At 51.9% G+C, this 19,353-nt stretch overlaps 1 protein-coding gene across 1 annotated transcript in view; it reads left to right on the forward strand.

Annotated features, from left to right (window-relative positions):
• The window catches only part of MACF1 (microtubule actin crosslinking factor 1), a 121,835-nt gene that overhangs the window by 82,592 nt on the left and 19,890 nt on the right, over positions 1-19,353 (forward strand). The window contains 15 exon segments of the mRNA XM_030464250.1: positions 6,981-7,142; positions 7,288-7,458; positions 8,377-8,543; positions 9,310-9,469; positions 9,912-10,238; positions 10,912-10,996; positions 11,937-12,178; positions 12,290-12,496; positions 13,465-13,584; positions 14,663-14,770; positions 15,128-15,346; positions 15,979-16,182; positions 16,981-16,989; positions 17,979-18,210; positions 18,940-19,166. Coding sequence (XP_030320110.1) covers positions 6,981-7,142; positions 7,288-7,458; positions 8,377-8,543; positions 9,310-9,469; positions 9,912-10,238; positions 10,912-10,996; positions 11,937-12,178; positions 12,290-12,496; positions 13,465-13,584; positions 14,663-14,770; positions 15,128-15,346; positions 15,979-16,182; positions 16,981-16,989; positions 17,979-18,210; positions 18,940-19,166 — 2,640 coding nt within the window.

The raw sequence follows: 19,353 nt of genomic DNA on the forward strand, positions 1-19,353 counted from the left end.
CCGTCCCCTTGCCATTTTTGGATGCGGTTTATAGCCAATTTTTTTTTTTTTTCTTACTGGGGAAAAAGAGGAAAAAAAAAAAAAAAAAGAGCCGAGACTGAGCAGCCTTCATCTGCCACCGCCGCAGGGCTGGGCGACGTGTGCCCAACGCCCCGCAGACCCCGGCTGGAATTTCGGGGAGGGTTTCGGTGACCCCGGGACTTCCCAGCGAGGTGACAAGTTGGGGCACAACAATGCCATCGTGTTTTGGAGACAGGAAACCTCGGAGTTTGCCCTGAATGAAGAACTTCCTGTGTTTAAACTTGCACGAATATCCGCTGACAAGCTCAGTTCAAATGAAAACACGAGAGTCGGGGGGAGAGGCTAATTCCCACCGGCTGGACTTGAACAGGACTCGGAGTTCGGCAGGACATGTCAGGAGCTGCTGGCTGCTCCGGCTGCCTTCCGTGAGTGGCTGGGACAAGCAGTGCCTTTGTTATTAAGAAACAAAAAAAAAAAAAAGGACAGACGGGATAATTTGAGAGCTTCAAACTCTTCTGTCTATTTGGAGTACTTTCTAGAAGCTGTTGGATTTGGATACGGGGTTTTTTTGCTGATGAATGAGGTTTTTCTGAGAGGGTCGAGGGGGATGAGATGGATTCTTTCACCACTCAAGACCACCAGTGGGGCTGCTGAGCCAGCACGGCACTGCCGGTGCCCCCTTCCATCCCCAGAGCTTTGGGATTTGAGTCTGCCACAGCGGGTTTGGGACCTGCTGGCCGTGTGATGCTTCCTGCAGTGGCAGGCAAAAAGTTGCCGAGACGGTTTTGTAATAGAATCATAGACTCGTAGAATGGTTTTGGGCTGGAAAAGAACTTTAAAGTTCATCTAGTCCAACCCCTCATCAGCCGTAAGGACGAGAGCATGGGCAAACCACTGAGCCGGCCAGACTGTTTACGGCAGAACCGCACTTGCCTGGGGAAGGGCGAGGAGGAGGATGGTTATATAGAGGACTGCTACGTGCCCCAGCGGTCGATATACGACACGATGAGAATTAACGAGCAAATTGATCAGGGATCGAAGCTCAACCAGCTTTCCAAGAGCACCCTGGGCAAAGGGGATGGCAGCACCATATCCAGCAACGGGACTCTGGGAGCTGCCAATGTTTTTGAGTCCAGGGCACCAGAATCGAAGAAGTTGGACGAGAGAGTCATCTTTGACGCGCTGAAGCTCAGCAGTGATGTCTCCAAGCCAGCGCCAGCTCCACCAAGGAGACGACCAAATCCTGAGAGGAAGGAGAATGTCAACCGGCGGTCGTGGAAATCCTTCATGCCACCAAACTTCACTGAATTTGCAGAAAGAATGGGGGCTTCGTTGAGCGAGGTGTCAGAAGCAGGTGCCTCCAACCCTTCGTTGCGGGATAAGCGTGAGTCAAGTGCCATGCTCACTGAGAACCCAGGCCAGCCCCATCATGGTGAGCCCATGTCTGAGTCTCTCACCTTGGAGCATGTCTCCAAGTCATCTGGCACAGGAGAAGCTTTGACAGCCAAGCAGTTCAGCGTGGATGGCTATAGTGGTCCCCGGGATGAGAACCAGAGCCTGCTGAACACTGGTGACAGCCACATCAGGAACCTGGCCAGGATTCGCAGGTTCCCCAGTGCCACCTGGCCACGAGCCAGGAAGAATTTCATCAAGGGAAGCCTCAGCGATGGGCACCAGGAGACCCTGGAGGCCTCTGAGTCGGACTGTACTATGGAGAATGTCAATCTCTCCCCATGTCTTAGTGAGGAACTGCTAGATGTGGGACTGGATATTCTCATCACCTCCAATCTCCGGGAGAAAACGGAGTCTGAGCTGAGATTTGAGGAGGATGAGCGCTGGGTGATGATGGAGGAGTGGGAGGAGGCGGCGCTGTCAGAGAGAGGAAAGGCTGTTCTGGTGGCAGAGGAGAAGAAGAGCTGTTGCTTGGCAGATATTTCTGAAGAAAGGGAACAATTTGCCGCTCCAGTGGGTGGCTCTGCCCCCAGCCTGGGGACCTCCTGGTCCTGCATGTCCCGGGGGGGTGCCACCAGCCCCCTCACTGGCAGCCCAGGCTGTACAGAGGACATGGCGGTGCAGTGCCAGGCTGAGGACTTTTCTCCAGCTTTGGAGTGCTCAGCCAGCCCCACAGGTCCCGAGTTGTCTGACACGGACTCAGTGCAGATGTTCCTGGAGCTGGAAGAGCAGTGCCTGAATGAGGACAAGGGAGATGGGGTGGTCCCTGGCTGTCCCATGGAGGTTCAGGTCTCTCCAATGGGCTCAGAGGGGCTGGACCCAAATTCAGCCAAACTGGCCGAGGCAGCAGTCAAAGTGTCTCAGTGTGGGGTCCCTTTGGACATCAGTGCTTCTGACTCTGCCGTTGTGTCAGATCTGGAGGACTTTGATGTCACCTGCAGCTCGCAGGTTCTCAGCACTCTGGAGCCATCAACAGAGCCTTTTTCGGAAAGGGACACTTCGGTTGTCACCCCAACAGACTCAGATGGAGGGGCCTCACCCAGCCCCATGGCCATGGCAGGGCTGGGCTTCCTTCAGCAGTGCTCCCCAGGACCAGTGGAGGATGAACCTGACACACTGGTGGACCTGGAGCTCATGGACAGTTGTGTGGTGGCAGCGCTGGTGGCTGGTGGAATGTCATCTCCTGAGCCAGGTACACATCCAGCTTCTGGCTTGGAGGGAGCTGATTACCCCAGTGCTCCAGCAGGGTGGGGTGAAGATAGCCAAGACTTGCTGGCCCCTGATGGTGAAGTATCACATCTTCCCGAGGAGACCTGTCTTGGCCTTGTGTCGCCAACTGGGCTGTCCCCCTGCCAGCCCCCAGCTCCTGACACAGTGGTGGAGGAGCCGGGATCTCCCCCACAGCATGAGGCTGGTGTTGAGGGAACAGATCCACCCAGAACCCATCATCTTCTGCCTGGAAGGCCTGAGCTTGCCAACTGGGATGTCCCAGAACTGGTTTATGAGGAGGAAGCTGCAGATTTGGGATCAGAGAGTGATGGAGCTGAGGGCCAGATTTGTCCTGCAGAAAGTAGGGATGATGCTTACTGTGGTTCTCTGCCATCTTTCCACACTGACTCTGCATCAGAGCTGGACTCTGTGCCTCCAACTACATCCCCAGTGCCTGCTGAGGACCTGCCATGGGAAATGGTTCCCCTGGGCCAGGGCCTGGCCCTGGAAGGAGCTAACACCGAGGGGTGCCCTGTGGAGGTGGCTGTCACATATGGGGAGGTACCAGCAGCCATCCTGCAGGCAGGAGACCTGGACTTGCTGTTTGTCTGTGGCTGGGAGGACAGCACCATGGTGCTGGGTGAGGGGCTCCCGCCGCCTGACAGCCTGGCCACCGTAGAAGAGCTTCCCAGTATGTTGCCCATCCTGGGGCAGCCTGCTCCTGATGCCATCCCATGGGATGCCGCAGGGATTTCTATTCCAGCTGACCCCCCGGCACCAGGGGATGTGGCTGTCCCAGAGGCACAGGCTCAGGAAACACCACCAGCCCCTGGGGATCATACCATGGATGCTGAGGAACCATGTACTGAGTACCCACGTCCAGATGCCACCACCACCACCATACCCTTGGTGGTGGAAGAACTGCTGGATGCCCCACCACAGTTTGCTGATGTGCCTGATGCCACTGTGCCACCCCAAGCAGCCAGCCCACTCCTCTCCAGTGTCAGGGATCTCAGTAGCAGCCATGTGCTGCTGGAAGCAGAGGGGCCTGTAGTAGCCTTGGGGGATACAGATGACTTTGCCAACACAGTTGTGCCACCCATCCTGGAGCACCTATCCACTGAAGTGCTTTTTTTGGAGGATGAGCCCATTGCAAGAGCACCCAGAGCAGAGATGGCAGTTTGGGACAGTGCCTCCATGCCACCAAGCATGGAAAGTCTCCCCTTCACCTTCCCACCCCTCCTGGAGGGACTGGCCACCCAAATACCCCCCGATGCCACACCGGGGACTATCCTCCATCCTCCTAGCTGTGGGGGTGCCCCTTTCGAGGTGCCCACGGTCATGGAGGGACCTCCCAGCACCTCTCTGGTCACGGAAGGGCCTCCTGCTCTGGCAGATGGATTTGTTCCAGATAACGAGGTATTTGTTGCTCAGGCGCTGGCAGACGAGGTTCCAGAAATCTCTTTATTTTGCACTGGAGGGGTGGGTGGGAGCTGGGAGCCCACTCAGTAGCACACGGCTGTGGGGTTCAAGGCTTTTTTTGCCTCCTCGTTTTGGCTTTAATTTGGTGGGTTAAAAAAGTTTTCGGGGAGAGGTTGGGGAATTGTGTGTTTTGATAAGCAGGATAGGCAAAAGACTATTGTGGCTTGATGACCTAAACTATTGTCTTCAACTGTTTTGGCTTATTAAAGTACATTATGGTCACTCAAATGCAAATCACAGGCTTCAGAAAAACCTCGCCAGTCCTGGCAGGGTGGTTCCCTTCTTTGAAGCAGAAGATGGAGCGGAAGAGAGAATCCTGTAAAACAAATTAAGTGCAAAGAATTCCTGTCCTGTGCAGTCATCACTTTCTGTGTTTTTTTGGTTGTTTTTTTTTAAGTGAGTAGTAAGGTGCTGGTGCTCTGAACCTGGCCTGGAAGGGGCTCAGATCCTCCTTGGCCTTTGGGGATTTCTTTTATGGTGCTGTGCTAGTGCCTTGTGCCCAGAGAGACCTTGGTGGGGGAGTTCCCACAGCCAAACGCTGATTTTCTGCCATCTGGATTAGGAGAAATATCACTAAGGAGATATCAGAAGTTAGTCAGCACCCAAAATCCTGATTTGGTAGCAATTACTCATCCTTTGGGCTGTGCCACCTGGTTGAGTGCTGCACGTGGAGAAGCTTTCACATGGGAGGGGTCCATGTGAGCACGGGCTGGGGCACCTGGTGGGGACCTTGGAGAAAAGGAGATGTTGGGGTCTTGCCCTTGTATGTGTGCTGTCTGAAACTTACTGCTTTGGTGTCCATGTGTCCTTGGTGGTGGGACCTTTCGTGTCACCTGATTGTTAAACCCCATCAGTCTTCCCCTTGTTCAAGCCAGTGGCAGCTCCAGGTCTGCATCAGGGTGAGGCTGATTCTTTACACCATGGGGCCAGACCCTGTGTCCAGCAGTGGCAGGGTTGTGGAGCATGGGAGCCCAGGAGACAGCCCCTCCCCAGAGAAGGGAAGCAGAAAAGAGGAGAGAGGCAGAAAGCCCAGGGATGCTTCAGGAAGCATTACTGGAAGAGAGGAGGAGGTGTGGTGGAGCAGATGTCTTCCCTGCTCACCAAGATGTCTGTCCAGCCACTTGGCCAGGGCAGGACACCTGGCTTCCTGCTTTTCCTTGCCCAGCAAAGGTTGGACATTCAATATTTTTTTCAAAGCTGAGTCACAGTGAGGTGACTGAACTAAATCTCTGGAATCTTCATGAGCAAAGCCACCCCAGCTGATGTGCTGGCTCCTCAGGCCATCACCGTGATCCTCTTTGTACCAGCATTGAGCTCCAGGGGTGTGGTGATTCTGATGGTGCAGGTTCCCATGAGCTGACTCCTGGATGTGGGATGTGTGTTCCAAACCCTGGAGTTTGTTGGGGTTTTTTTCAGCATGTAGAGTGCTGGGACCCAGCCCCACATGCCAGACTTATCAGACTGTGGGTTTGGCTACAGCAGCCAGCTCCCTTTAGAAACAGGCAGAGGAGAAGTGGCCAAGGAATCAGGGGGTTCATGTCACCATTTCTTTCTTAGAACCATGGCATAATTCTCCCTGAGCAAACAGCTCTGGACAATGTCTGCCAGCACACCCTTGGCTCCCTGTCCTAGGGGAATACTTCCCTGCCCTCCAGTAGCTCAGCTCTGATGGTGAAGAATGGCTTTTCCGGTGAAAATGGGGCAAAGAAACGGCAGCCCCTCTTGCTCAACCTGGGAACTTCCTTTCTGTGTGTGGAGTGGGTTTTTTTTTTCTCTGTTTGGTTTTTTTTTTTTTGCCATGTGTTCCCTGGGAGACAAAGCTATTGCTAGGTCTGGAGAGCTGTGCCATCCAGCAGCCACTCCTCAGAGACATCTTGCATCTGAGCAGGGATTCTTCAATGTCCATGTATTCTCAGGCACTTGAGGAAGAGGAGGAGGAGGAGGGAGGTTTGGGAAAGCCAGCATCTGGCTGCCATCCCCTCTGCTTTCTAAAGAGAAAATGTTGTGACAGGGTTGAGGGCTGTGATGGCTCCTGGGGTGACCTGGGCTCCTGGACTGTGGTGAGCTGTGGTGGGCACTTTGCCATGGGGAGGCAGCAGGATTGTCCCTTGGTAGAGGGACCATGCACAAGGCAGGGGGTTACAGAAGATCCACAGTATTTATCTTGGAAACAGGATTTTCCCTGTGCCTCTCTTTACAATGGGGAGCTTCATTTGCTCTCCTCCCCCTTCCCTATCAAATCTTTTTCAGTTTCAAAAGCTTTTCCCCACAGGATTCCCAGGCAGGACCGTGCCAAATCCATGGTGCGGTAAACGACCAGCGTATTAATTGCCTATTGCCTTTGTCTTTTGAAACAGAGCTGGCTTCTCGGGGTCTGTAATTTAGTGGTTAACAAAACTCATGTGATGTCAGGTCTCTGTCTGTAACAGCATCGCTGTGGGAATTGCTTTGGGTTTTTCGCCAGCAACATTATTTCCCAATCCCATGGCTGACCAGTGGCACTGGTCTTGTTTATTCCCCGATTTGCTCTTTCCACCTCATTCCGATGCTTGGAAAAAGGGGATTCACCCATTGAGAAGCAGAGGTGGATTCTTAAAGATCCTCAGCTGTGGTCTGCACCAAGCAGTGCTTGAGACATCAGTGTTACCAGGTCAAGACAAGGGAGGAGTTGAGACAAACTTGCGCAAATAATAAAATCATTGCAAGTAATTACTGCATCTTCTCTAGAGAAGGAAGCCTAGTGCAGCTGTTGAAGGATAGAGGAGCTGTAAGAGCAGCTTATGGGTTTTAAACACCTTTTTTTTTCCTGTCTCCAGCTCTTCCAGAAGGAACAAGTGGATCCTCTTCAGCTAAAACTACAGCAAGTCAATGGAGTTGGTCAAGGACTCATCCAAAGCGCCGGGAAAAACTGTGATGTCCAAGGGCTGGAGCATGACATGGAAGAAATCAACACCCGCTGGAACACCCTCAACAAGAAGGTGAGAGCATGGCAAGGGGCTGGAACAGGTTTCTTTTGGCCCTGTTGGGGTCTGGTAGAAGAAGGGGATCATCAGCAGGGAGCTGAGGCTCCAGTATTAATGCATCAACCATCCTGACCATGCAGTGGTTGTTTTTGGGATGCAGGTGGCCCAAAGAGTTGCTCAGCTGCAGGAGGCCCTGTTGCACTGTGGGAAGTTTCAGGATGCTCTGGAGCCTTTACTGAGCTGGCTGGCAGACACCGAGGAGCTCATCTCCAACCAGAAACCTCCCTCTGCTGAGTACAAGGTGGTGAAAGCCCAGATCCAGGAGCAGAAGGTGAGCAAGCACAGGGTAAGGAGTGGTCCAGTGGGAGGGGGAAGCCTTGAACAGCCAGTCAGTATTTGGGGGTCTTGTAACAAGTTGGGGTTTCCACAAGTCTCCTTCTTTCATGGTTGGATCTTCTGGTTCCCCACATCCTAATGTTATAACCAGGCAGCTTGTTAGCCCACACTTGCTATCTCCAACTTCTAAACCTCCAGCGTTACTTTATTTGTCCCATTGCCTCTTGAAGTTTGCTGCTGGTCTTGCTGGTTGACCGTGTTTTTCCAGCCCAAAGTTTTGTTTGTGCTGGCTAATTCTGCTATGTCAGGAGCAAGCTAGTGTTGGAGGTACCAGGTTGGGTGTTTGGACAAAGGGAATGTACAAACTGTAAGACCTGACCCAAGGCGTGCTGGTGTTTGCAGAGATAACAGCTCAGGTCAGCGCCTGCTGGAGGAAAGTTCAAGTGTGGTCTCAGTAAAACATTTTAGAAATGCATCCTTACTGAGGCTTGGTCTGACGTATCGAGACTTTGAGGAGGAAATTTATTGAAAGTGAAAGTTGAAAACTTGATCTTGATAAGGTTAGGGTGAGTGGTGGGGAAGCCTCTGAAAACTTCTCTGCCCCTGAAGTGCTTTGAACCTCTTTTAGAATAGAACAGAAGAGAACATTTCAGTTAGAAGGGACCTACGCTGATCAGCTGCCCAGCCACTTCAGGGATGACAGAAAGTTAATGCATATTACTTTATTATTATTATTTTTTGAACTGGTTTTGATGGCAGAGGCTGTCCTTCAGGGCTGCCTTTGGGCTCAGCCCCATCTGACTGTGGTTTTCAGCCACAATTAGAGATATGCTCTCTCTGCGGGCTCAAAATGTTTCTGCTGATCCAATCTGGTAACTTTTAACCCTCCTTTGTCTTGTTGCTGCTGCTAAAGCTGCTCCAGAGGCTCCTGGATGATCGCAAAGCCACTGTGGAGATGATCCAAGCAGAGGGCAGCAGGATCGCCCAGTCAGCCGAGCCTGCGGATCAGGAGAAGATCGTGGGACAACTGGAGAGCCTGGAGCAGCGCTGGGCAGGGCTGCTGGGCCGGGCAGCTGCCAGGTGAGGGGTAGGGGAGGTTCTGGCTTCTGTACCACACACCAGAAACACAGAGTGAGCTCATCCAGAGATTCCCGGTGCCCCAAAGCTCGGGGTGACAACATGCAGGCAGCTGGCGGAGATGTCTGTGCAGATACATCCTGGAAACATGGAAACAGCTGGAAAACATGAGAAATCAAAGGCTGTTTGGGAGGTGGAGTTGATAGCAGTGGTTTACAATGGCAGGGAAGAGCTCAGATTAAATAAATTCCCTGCAGGGGTTGGATGTTATTTTTATACCTTTAAGCGTTAACATTTAGCTCTAGCAGCAACATCCTGTTGACACCTTTCTGCTGCTTGAATCTTGTTTACGAGTTGCTCGTTGCTACATAAGCCAATATTTGAGGTTATAAAGTCATTTCTGAGGGTCAGATTTGACCATCTCATTATTCTAAATCACTGCCAACTAGATGGACTGTCCATCTAAGACTTTTACCCGTGTCAGGCTGCCTTTGAGCCAGAAACTCAACAGCTCTGAAACACCAAGAGCTTGGCCACAAGCTGAGCACACTATAGGATCTCAGAGACAGGAATGGAAGAAAAGCAGAACAACAATTCTGCTGCCTCCTTGAAGCTTAGACTTGACCCTAAAGGCACAGCTGCAGGAAAAAGCTTATTTTGCAATTGCCCTTGCTGCTCTGGTTTCCCCTTCCCATCCCTCAGAGCTGCTTCCCATGCCCAGCTCCAACAGGGAGCTGCTCCTTAGTGGTTTATTGTGTCCTTACTATAGGCAGAAGCAGCTGGAGGACATCTTGGTCCTGGCAAAGCAGTTCCACGAGACCACAGAGCCCGTGTCAGACTGGCTGTCGGTGACAGAGAAGAAGTTGGCCAACTCTGAGCCCATTGGTACCCAGACTTCCAAAATCCAGCAGCAGATCAGTCGGCACAAGGTAGGGACTTGGAGGGAGCTGCTGATGGAGGTGGTTGTATTGGGTCCTGTTCAGGTGGGTGTTTCTGCCGTGGTAAGGGGGTTTTGGGTACAAACAAGTGTTGCAGGAGTTTTCCAGGCTTCCTATACAGCAAAGGCTGCAAACCCTCACCCGCTGGTGCGGGTTAACTATTACATCAATGTCTTTGTCCCTTGCAAAGCAAATCTGGCTGTGGCCAGAAGAACCATCCCTGTTTTCATGTTCCTTTTAAACATTTTTTTATTTTGATGCAGTTTGTTTGGGTTTCATGTCTCCTTTGTTCCTTCAGTTGCATTCATTGTTTCCTTTTCCCCTTTTACGTTCGATTATGTTTTAATTTTACGGAATCCATCTCATAATTTATTTCCCCCCCTCACCACTCATTTTTCTTTCTGTTATTCCATTTTATCCTCCCGCCATTCAGGCTCTAGAGGAAGAGATAGAAAGCCACGCAGCCGACGTCTCTCGGGCGGTCGGGGTCGGGCAATCCCTCTCCTCCCTCAGCTCTGCCCCTGAGCAGAAGCTCCTGACAGAGAAATTAGAAACTCTGCAGAGCTGCTATGGGGATGTCCGGGAGCGGTGCTGCCGGAAAGCAGCGCTGCTGGAGCAGGCCCTGGCTAATGCCAGGCTCTTTGGGGAGGAGGAGGTGGAAGTGCTCAACTGGCTGGCTGAGGTGGAGGACAAGCTCAGCTCGGTATCCGTAAAGGATTACAAACGGGACGTCCTGCAGAAGCAGCATGCTGACCAGCTGGTATTTTCCGTTTATTCCTTCTGTTTTTCTCTTGGTTTTGTTGCGTTTGTTCTGGTTGCGTTTCTGGTCTGACTTGAATTTCATAAAGTTTGTTCCCGCTGCCGGTTTGTCTTCAAAGCTGGGAGAAGTGTAAAGAGATTTTGTGTACTCAAAAACAACCAGTGTGGCCCCAAAAAAGGGTTTCCCGGGAGGGGCTAGGGGGGGGGAAACTTCAAATGATTCATCTGCTTTGTGAACACTGTCTCAGCAAGCTTGGCCACCCTGTGCCTTTAGGAAGTTGGATGCTGGTTCCAAGAATGAGAACTTGAAAAGTCTGGTGGGTTTTCCAAGGCAGGGTGGCCACACTGGGGAAGCCTTCTGCTTCCTCTCCCTGGAGGCTGGGCAAGCACTTCTCAAGAGTGAGATTATGTCTAATACAAGAGCAATATCTGGTGCTGGGCTGGTGACACATATCTGGTGGGCTGGGCTGGGTTTGCTCTAAGATTTGGGCCTTTGGGTTCACAAGTCCCAGTAAGTCCTGTAGGAGGAGAAGGTTGACTGGACAAGTATCAGATCTGTTGTCCACCCTTCCCATGATCAGCAGGAGCAATTCCTGTTCTGCTTAACATCTCTGGCCAGCAGAGCTCAGGGACCTGCTTGCAGAAGGGTGACCCCAATTTGCCTTTCTCTCCAGGCTTTGAATGAAGAAATTGTGAACAGAAAAAAGAATGTGGACCAAGCCATTAGAAATGGTCAAGCTCTCCTGAAGCAAACCACAGGTAATGTGAAGATCTGAATGTTCTCTGACCAACATAGAGGGTCTGGGAAGCCACTCCATCCTTCACATGGTCTTCCCTGGGGAGTCCATGCTCTGCAGTGTTACGTTGTCTGGGGGAGATTGTTCTCCCTCAGGCCCAATTTCCTTTTGGATACTCCCACGTATCTTTTGGATACTCTTTCCATCCAGACCTGGATGCTAAACCACAAACCAAGCTTCAGGTTTGGTTTGACTTGGTTGGTCCCAAGTCTTGACCTTGCAGCTTCATGAGCAGGAGGTTCCCACCACCGGCATGGCTGTGCTGAGCTCTAAGCAGCCCTGTGACACAAGGGAGGGTTTTCTCATTGCATCCAGCTGCTTAAACCACATGGAAAGAGGTTAAAAATACCCCCTGCCCTTTCCTAATATCACTTTTCCCATACTGAGCAGTTGTTGCTGTTGCCACGTGGGTGGGAGTTGATGTTTATGAGTGGGAAGAAAGGTCGAGGCGATGCGTTTCCTTCAGATGTGGTCTGCTCAGAGCAGATGTAGGGACCTCAGTCCTTGTGGGAGCTGTGTAGCAGGAAGAGTGATTACAAAGAATTTGGCTCTCAGTTTCTTGTCCTCTTGGGAACAGCAGGAAAGAGTGAACAGGAACTTTTTTTTTTTTTTGGGAGTTGTGTGGCACGTTAGTTGAGAGCTTAGGTGTGGTGGCCTTGGGGCTTGTGGCAAAGCCAGGTTTCACAAGACACTTCCTTCCCTGTCCAGTGAGGAGGTGGATGGTAGATTTCAGTTCTAAGAGTAGCCTCATGGCTGTAAAACCAGGCTGCCAAGTTGCACTGGTTTTCAGAGCATTCATTTCAGAGCATGAAATGAGCTGTTTAAAATGGGGGAGGAGAGGGGTAGGTGGCTGCTGCAGACCCCCAGCCCATCTTCATGTGCCCTTCGGTGCCATCTCACAGGGGAGGAGGTGCTGCTGATCCAGGAGAAGCTGGATGGAATCAAGACCCGCTACTCAGACATCACGGCCACCAGCTCCAAGGCGCTGCGCACTCTGGAGCAGGCTAGGCAGCTGGCAACCAAATTCCAGTCCACACACGAGGAGCTGACCAGCTGGATGAGCAAAGTGGAGGAGGAGCTGGTTTCCAGTGGGGGACAATCCCCAGCGGGCGAGCAGATCCCCCAGTTCCAGCAGAGGCAAAAGGTGGGGACTCAGCAGAGCAGGACCTGGGGGATGAGGGCTCAAGGGTGGGAGCTGGAAGGGATTTGCTCGCTGGAGAGGGCTGAGGACACGTGTCCGTGGGTGCTTCCACAGGAACTGAAGAAGGAGGTGATGGAGCACAGGCTCATCCTGGACACAGTGAATGAGGTGAGCCGAGCTCTCCTGGAGCTGGTTCCCTGGAGAGCCCGGGAAGGGCTGGACAAACTCGTGTCAGACACCAACGAGCGCTACAAGCTGGTCAGTGACACCATCAAGCAGAGGGTGGAGGAGATTGATGCTGCTATTCAGAGGTCTCAACAGGTAATTTCATAACCGTGACGCCACCTGATGAGTTTTCATGGTGGGATTTAGCAGCTCAGCACTGCTCGAGCCCACACAGCATGACAAGGGTGGGTGAGCGTGTCCCAACAGGAGGACCAAACCCCCTGAGGAATGGCAAGAAACAGATGGGCCCCACCAGCAGCATGGGGCAGCAGGACTGGTTTCTGGCCCATCCCGTTGTGTAGGGTTTGGATCAGATAACTCCAGCACAGTGCCTGGTTATCCCTCCTGTGGGCTTTTGCTTGCATGGGTCATGGAGTTGGTGTAGAACTGAGGGCAGGTGACTCTCAGGCCTGCGAAAACATCATCCCCTGTTGTGATAACACTGGGATTTGTTCCGGGCGAGCAGTCCTCACAAAAAGAACTTGTTCTGCCCAGCCTGGAGGCTGTGGAGAGCTGGGAGTAACTGCCCTCCCTGGCTTACAGAGCACTGACTCCACAGAGCTGAATGTGGGAGCAAAACCACTGTGTAGAAGAGAGCTGTCCCCTTTCCCATGGGTAGGGAGGGATGGCTGCTCCACCATGCTCTGCTGTACTCTGTGTTGCACTGATGTTCCATGCTTCAAAACAATCTGCAGGAGCTGTGGGACAGCAGCTGCTGCTCCTCTCAGAGAGGAGTTTGGAGTCAGAAACCTGTGTCCGCCCTGGTGTCATAGAATCTCAGACTGTTTTGGGTTGGGATGGACCATAAAGTTCATCCAGTCCCACCCCCTGCCATGGTCAGGGACACCTCCCACCAGCCCAGGGTGCTCCAAGCCCCATCCAACCTTCAACACTGCCAGGGATGGGGCAGCCACAGCTTCTCTGGGCTTCTCCCCACCTCTGCACACCTGGGCGAGGCATTCATCCCCAGGGGTCCTACTGTGAATCCCACCCTCCACAGTTTGCCATGGGCTCCATCCCAGCTGCCCATCCCTCACCCAGCTCTGTCCTCTCCTCTCTGCCAGTACGAGCAGGCAGCTGATGCTGAGCTGGCCTGGGTGGCCGAGACCAAGCGGAAGTTGCTGGCCCTGGGGCCCATCCGCCTGGAGCAAGACCAGACCACAGCTCAGCTGCAGGTGCAGAAGGTAGGTGGGTGCTTGCCAGTGATGGGAGGCATAGGATGGGAAGCAAAGATGGGGGATGCAGTTTGGGTGATGGGCTGGGGGATGCAGCTTTACCCTGGATTGGCTCTGAGAGCCCGGAGCACCAGGAGCACAATGCTTGTCCTTGGTCAGCAAAAGGAAAAGAAGCAGAAGATTTAGAGAAATGAAGTGTTTGGCTCCTAAAGGAAAAAGCCTCCTGTCTGTTTGTAGGAGCCAAAACCTTTGCAGGGCTGTCCAGGGCTGGCGGGTGCTCCCACCTGGCCTCCCCTCAAGGGAGCTGCTTGTGCTGAAGGTTTTCTCTGGCTACCAAAGCTGCTCTGCCTGGGGCTTGCAGGCGTTGGCAGCAGGAGGGGGTTAGACAAATGTATGGGTTGATTAATGAGGGGGCTTTTTGCTCATTGTTCCTTGCAGTGAGGGTTCCCTCCCGCCAGCCAGACATGGAACAAAGAAACTCTGGGGTTGTTTTGGGTTTCGGTTTTTTTTTTATATCTTTGAGATGAGCTCATGCCTGAAAGAACGTGCGCTTTAAATAAACAGCTCTCTTCTTTCCAGCTTCGGCAGCAAAGAGGCTTATTGGATTTTTAAAACAAAAAAGAAAAATCGGACATTGTAACAAGGGAGGGGGCCTGAACCCTCAAGCATTAAGTTAAAGTGAGCTCAGCTTCTCTTCCTGCTAGTAATTGCGTGGACCTTGGGAATGGCAAATTTATTGGTAGATGCAGTTCTGGAGAGCATCATTTGGGAGGTTAATGTGTTCCCTAATGAGAGGATGCTGGAGCTTTTCCTCCTTGGGTGTGGAAGTTGACCTGCACCTCGTTTTAAGAGCTGTTTTCAGGTAGGGAGGGTGATGGAGATGAGTTGTGAGAAAAGCACAGCAGTAATCTGTATTTTCAACCCATGTCAGAGTGCCCCAGGACACTTGTGCTGAGTGTTGTGCTGTCTCTGCAGCACTAAACTCTGCTTCTGGTGCAGGCAGGAGGGTCCCATGGATGGGCTGGAGGGGGAGAGGTTGGGCTCAGCTCTGATTTCTTTCATTTCTTTGGACATTTCCTTTCTGCAGGCTTTTTCCATCGACATTATTCGTCACAAAGACTCCATGGATGAGCTGTTCAGCCAGCGCAATGAGATCTTTGGGACGTGTGGGGAGGAACAAAAAGCTGTTCTCCAGGTGAGCTCCCCCCTACTCTTCACTCTGATGGGGGAGAGAGGAGAATGCTCAGCCCTTCCCCAGCCTGATGTAATTCAAAACGATTCCATCTTTAGTCATTCCCAGCAGCATTAGCAGGAATCTCTTTACACTTATTACTCTCTTTGATTGCATATTTTTATTGCAGTGTTTGGGGATGGGGGGTGGATATAGGGGAAATTTCTGAGGCTGCTTTAATTGGAATTACAGCTTGTGCACATGGAAGGCCACCAAAGACATCTCCTGCTCATCCAGCTGGCAGCATGCTTCTGGCTCTTTTCCTGGGCCCTTTTACATCCCTCACTATAACCCTGCTCCTTCTTTTTTTTCTTTTTTTAGGAGAAAACAGAATCCCTGGTGCAGCAGTACGAAGCCGTGAGCCAGCTCAACTCAGAGCGCTACGCTTGCTTGGAGCGTGCCCAGGTCCTGGTCAACCAGTTCTGGGAGACCTACGAGGAGCTGAACCCATGGATTGAGGAGACACAAGCCTTCATCTCCCAGCTGCCCCCTCCAGCCATCGACCATGAGCAGCTCAAGCAACAGCAGGAGGACATGAGGGTAGGAGGACACGGTGTTTGCATCTCCTGCTCCATTGGTTCTACCTTCAGCGGAGATGCAGCCCTCACAGGGCCAAGAGCATCTTTTTTCTGATTTTTTTGTGATTCTTTTCTGATTTCTTTTTGTGAGTTTTTTCTATTTTTTTCTAATTTTTTCTGATTTTCTTTCCCCCCACATTCTCTTCTTTTTGTGGACCCTGCTACTGTACCACAAGCATACTATGAATGTGTGGAAATCACGTTATGTTTGAACACTTCTTACCAACACACAGATTGCACCCAAGGGAGCCTGGCTGCCTTCACATCTCCTGCCTGCTTGTGGCAGGGAAAACCACTTTGTGCTTTTAAGGTAGAGAGCTGCAAAGCCAGTTTTCTCAGCCATGTCCCCCATGGGGGAGGTCAGGAGGTAGCTGTGACAGGGAAGGACCCGCACTGGGGGATGTGCCGGTGCCTGCAGAGCTCTGGCCATGTTTGGAAGAGCTGAGTGCCACGTGCTTGGCAGATGCTGGGTCAAGAAATCCACTGTGCAAGATATGATCACTGCTCTGGGAGTGCTGCATGAAATAAATAGACACCAGCTTTCAATAGATTTCTAAACAAATGACTAATTTTATTTAATATCCTATCCCCTAGCAACTGAGAGAGTCCATTGCTGAGCACAAGCCTCATATTGACAAGCTGCTGAAGATTGGGCCGCAGCTGAAGGACCTCAACCCTGAGGAAGGGGAGATGGTGAAGAAAAAATACTCGAGGACTGAAGCCATGTATGCCAAAATCAAGGAGGAGGTGTGTCACCGGGCTCTGGCGCTTGATGAAGCTGTCTCCCAGTCCACCCAGGTATGTTGGGGTGCAGAGGAGCTGAGTTGTCTTCTCACAGTCCCCTGAGGAAGCCACATGCTTTGAAACACAGTTCCATCCCCAGTGTTACGATTATAAAACCCTTGAGAAGGCACAACGTGGTCAGACACCTCCAGGGGAGTTTCCTCCTGCTGGCTGCTGGCTGTGAAAGCCAGGGAGAAAGCATTTGAATCTTGGCTTAGTAAATAGGGTCATAAATTTTTACAGCCTCAGTAATGATGCTCGTTCAAAGGGGCTGAGTTGGCATCCACCCAAGGTTGGAAGAGCCCAGAGAGCCACTCTAAAGAGCTTGGAGAGATAAGTTTCACTTCTGATAAGCTGTGTGTGCCACAGGAGATCTTTGTATGGGAGAGTTAATGGTTGTCTCCAGGGTCTGGGCATCTCCAGAGAAGGTCATTGACTGCAGGAGCAGAGATAGGAAAGGAAGGGCAGAGGTTGTATAGGTGCTAAAGTCCAGAGAGGAGATGAAGAGTTTCTCCATGCAGGGTTTATGACTTCTAGCTGTGTTTGATTTCACCCCGTGTAGCTCAGTTGTTTGGGTTTTTGTGTCACGTCTGGGTGTTGTTCTATTTTTTTTTTTTTAATTCCTGTATTGTGTAGTCACTTCTCTTGGTTTGCACTTGTATTAACTCCGAGTTTTTCCCCCCCCACATCCCCCTCCCTTCTCATCTCTCACTCCCTTTGTGGAATGTGTTATCTGTGTGTGTTGCTGCCTGTGCCCGTCTTCCCCACATGGTCCCATTTCATTCTTGTGTTGACCGCCTCCCACCATTGCAGATCACCGAGGTAAGCCCCACCACCACTGAGCTTCACTTAACACTCTTTCTTTGGGCTGATTCTCTTTTACATCTGGATTTTATTATTTCTGGTCCGTGCACAGCTCAGCAGAACATGCTTCAAAATTAATTTTGGGGTGGGGGGGCCTGAAATCACCTTTCAGATGGCTTTCATTGCATTGCTGCCTCCTCTCCAGCTTCTGCTGGGAATGCTTCCTGCAAAGCCAAGGTTTTGCTTTTGGGCCAGTGTACACCGATGCACAGAGCTTTCTGCTCTAGCTGGGCTTGTCCCTTTGCTCCTGCTTTTTGGCTGAGCCATCATGCCCTGAGCAGCTTTGCAGCCGGACCTTGCTCCTCTGCTGCCAGAGCCTGGAGCATGGCCAACACCAGTGCTGGTGTCCTGCAGAGAGGGACCCAAGCTGGCAGCTGGCATGCGGAGCTGTTCTTCTCACCAGCAAAGGTGGTTTGGGATCTCTAAGGTCAAAGATGACTTTGGTTTTTTAAAATAATAATTAGAATGGCTGCTGGACCCCCTTCCTCTCTCACTCTCAGCTTTCTGGTTCTGCTTTTGTCCAAGCCCAGCTCTCCTCCCATGTGCATGCAGCCTGCCACCATCTCCCTGCCGGGGGGGTGTTTCTTGCCAGCATCCCCCCGAGCAGAGATCTTTCCATCAGCACCAAATACGGAGGAATTTCCAGATGCTCTAAACAATCAGGATTGGCTTTTCTCTCACTAAGCCGCCCGTCCGCAAGAAGCAGGAGAGCGGTCAAAAAATGTGGATTTTAAATGGTTGAACCTGGTGGTAATTCCCCCCCGTGTTTGGTTGGCAGTTGCCTGGCTCTGGGGGTCTCGGTGGCTGCCGCATGGTCAGTGCTGTTGGCAGCAGAGGAGAGTGGTGGCCCGGGCAGGAGGCTGCAGGTGTTTGTCCCCTGGGGGCAGCGAGGCAGCGTTGCTTAACCTCATCTCACCCACCCTGACGGCCTCGCTGCTCTCCTCCAGTTCCACGACAAGATTGAGCCTATGCTGGAGACACTGGAGAGCCTCTCCTCCCGCCTGCACGTGCCCCCCCTCATCCCCGCCGAGGTCGATAAGATCCGGGAGTGCATCAGTGAGAATAAAAGCTCCACAATGGAGCTGGAGAAGCTGCAGCCTTCCTTCGAGGCTCTGAAGCGCCGCGGGGAGGAGCTGATTGGGAGATCGCAGGGAACGGACAAGGACCTGGCAGCCAAAGGTATCTCGGGGTGGATTTAACAGGAGGGGTTGTTTGGGCTGGTAGCACTGCCCAGTGCCTGCCCAGCCCATGGCTCTGTCACCATGGGCTTTTGGTGTCCCAGTGAAGTGTTTCAGAGGGTCTCCTGGCCTTAGGAGAAAGAATGAGTGTTTTGCACGGAGATATCCAGTGCCTGCTTCCATCTGGAGCGGGCAGGGTGGTATCAGCCAGAGGAGAAAGAAGGATTTATTCAGGCAGAGGTTCAGCTCAGCCTAGCTGAGCCCATCACCCCAAGCCGGTCTCTTGTGGCAACCACTGGTGGCCCCTCTGAAATGAATTTTTGGGATGGATTCAGCATCTAATGGAAGGAAGGAACATCCCCAGGACAAAAAGACCTGTCAACACAGTTGGCACTAATTGGCACCTTTCTTGGCAGCTCAATGGCCAGCTCAGGGACTGAGTGAGCATAGACTTTACGCTAGAGGTGGCCAGAACAGAGGTTTGTTGGAGGAGTGTGTGTGGGCAAATTTGCCCTGATCTTGCCTGCACATACATAAAGGCTTTATTTCTGCAAGCTGGAGTTTCTCATGTCCCTCGGTATCTCCAAGTTAATGCTCTGATAGTTTTGGTCATCTTGAATTCATATTTGAATATTCTGTTGGCTGTTTCTGAGGGGGAAGTGTTTGCAGAATGCTTTGGAGTTGTAAAAAGGTTTCCTTCCTCACTGAATGTTTTCCTTCCCTTCCTCAGTAATCCAGGGTAAGTTGGATCAGATGGTCTTCTTCTGGGAGGACATCAAAACTCGGACAGAGGAACGTGAAATGAAGTTCCTTGATGTCCTGGAGCTCGCAGAGAAGTTCTGGTATGACATGGCAGCGCTCCTGACTACCATCAAAGACACACAGGACATTGTTCATGACCTGGAGAGCCCAGGCATTGACCCCTCCATCATCAAGCAGCAGGTGGAAGCAGCTGAGGTGAGGCCTGTGGGACTGTTCCCCTGTATGGAATTTGTCTGCACCCAATGTGTAAGCTCAGCTGGGACAAATCTTTGGTGTGAGAATGGCCAGGAGGGGCTGTGAAACAGTTCTGTAGCAGTGCTTATGAAATGTGAATTCTATTGCAATTCCAGCTGCAAGGCAAGTACCCAAAGTGGAGTTCACA

Source organism: Calypte anna, chromosome 23 (assembly GCF_003957555.1).
Source record: "Calypte anna isolate BGI_N300 chromosome 23, bCalAnn1_v1.p, whole genome shotgun sequence".
Taxonomy (NCBI): domain Eukaryota; kingdom Metazoa; phylum Chordata; class Aves; order Apodiformes; family Trochilidae; genus Calypte; species Calypte anna.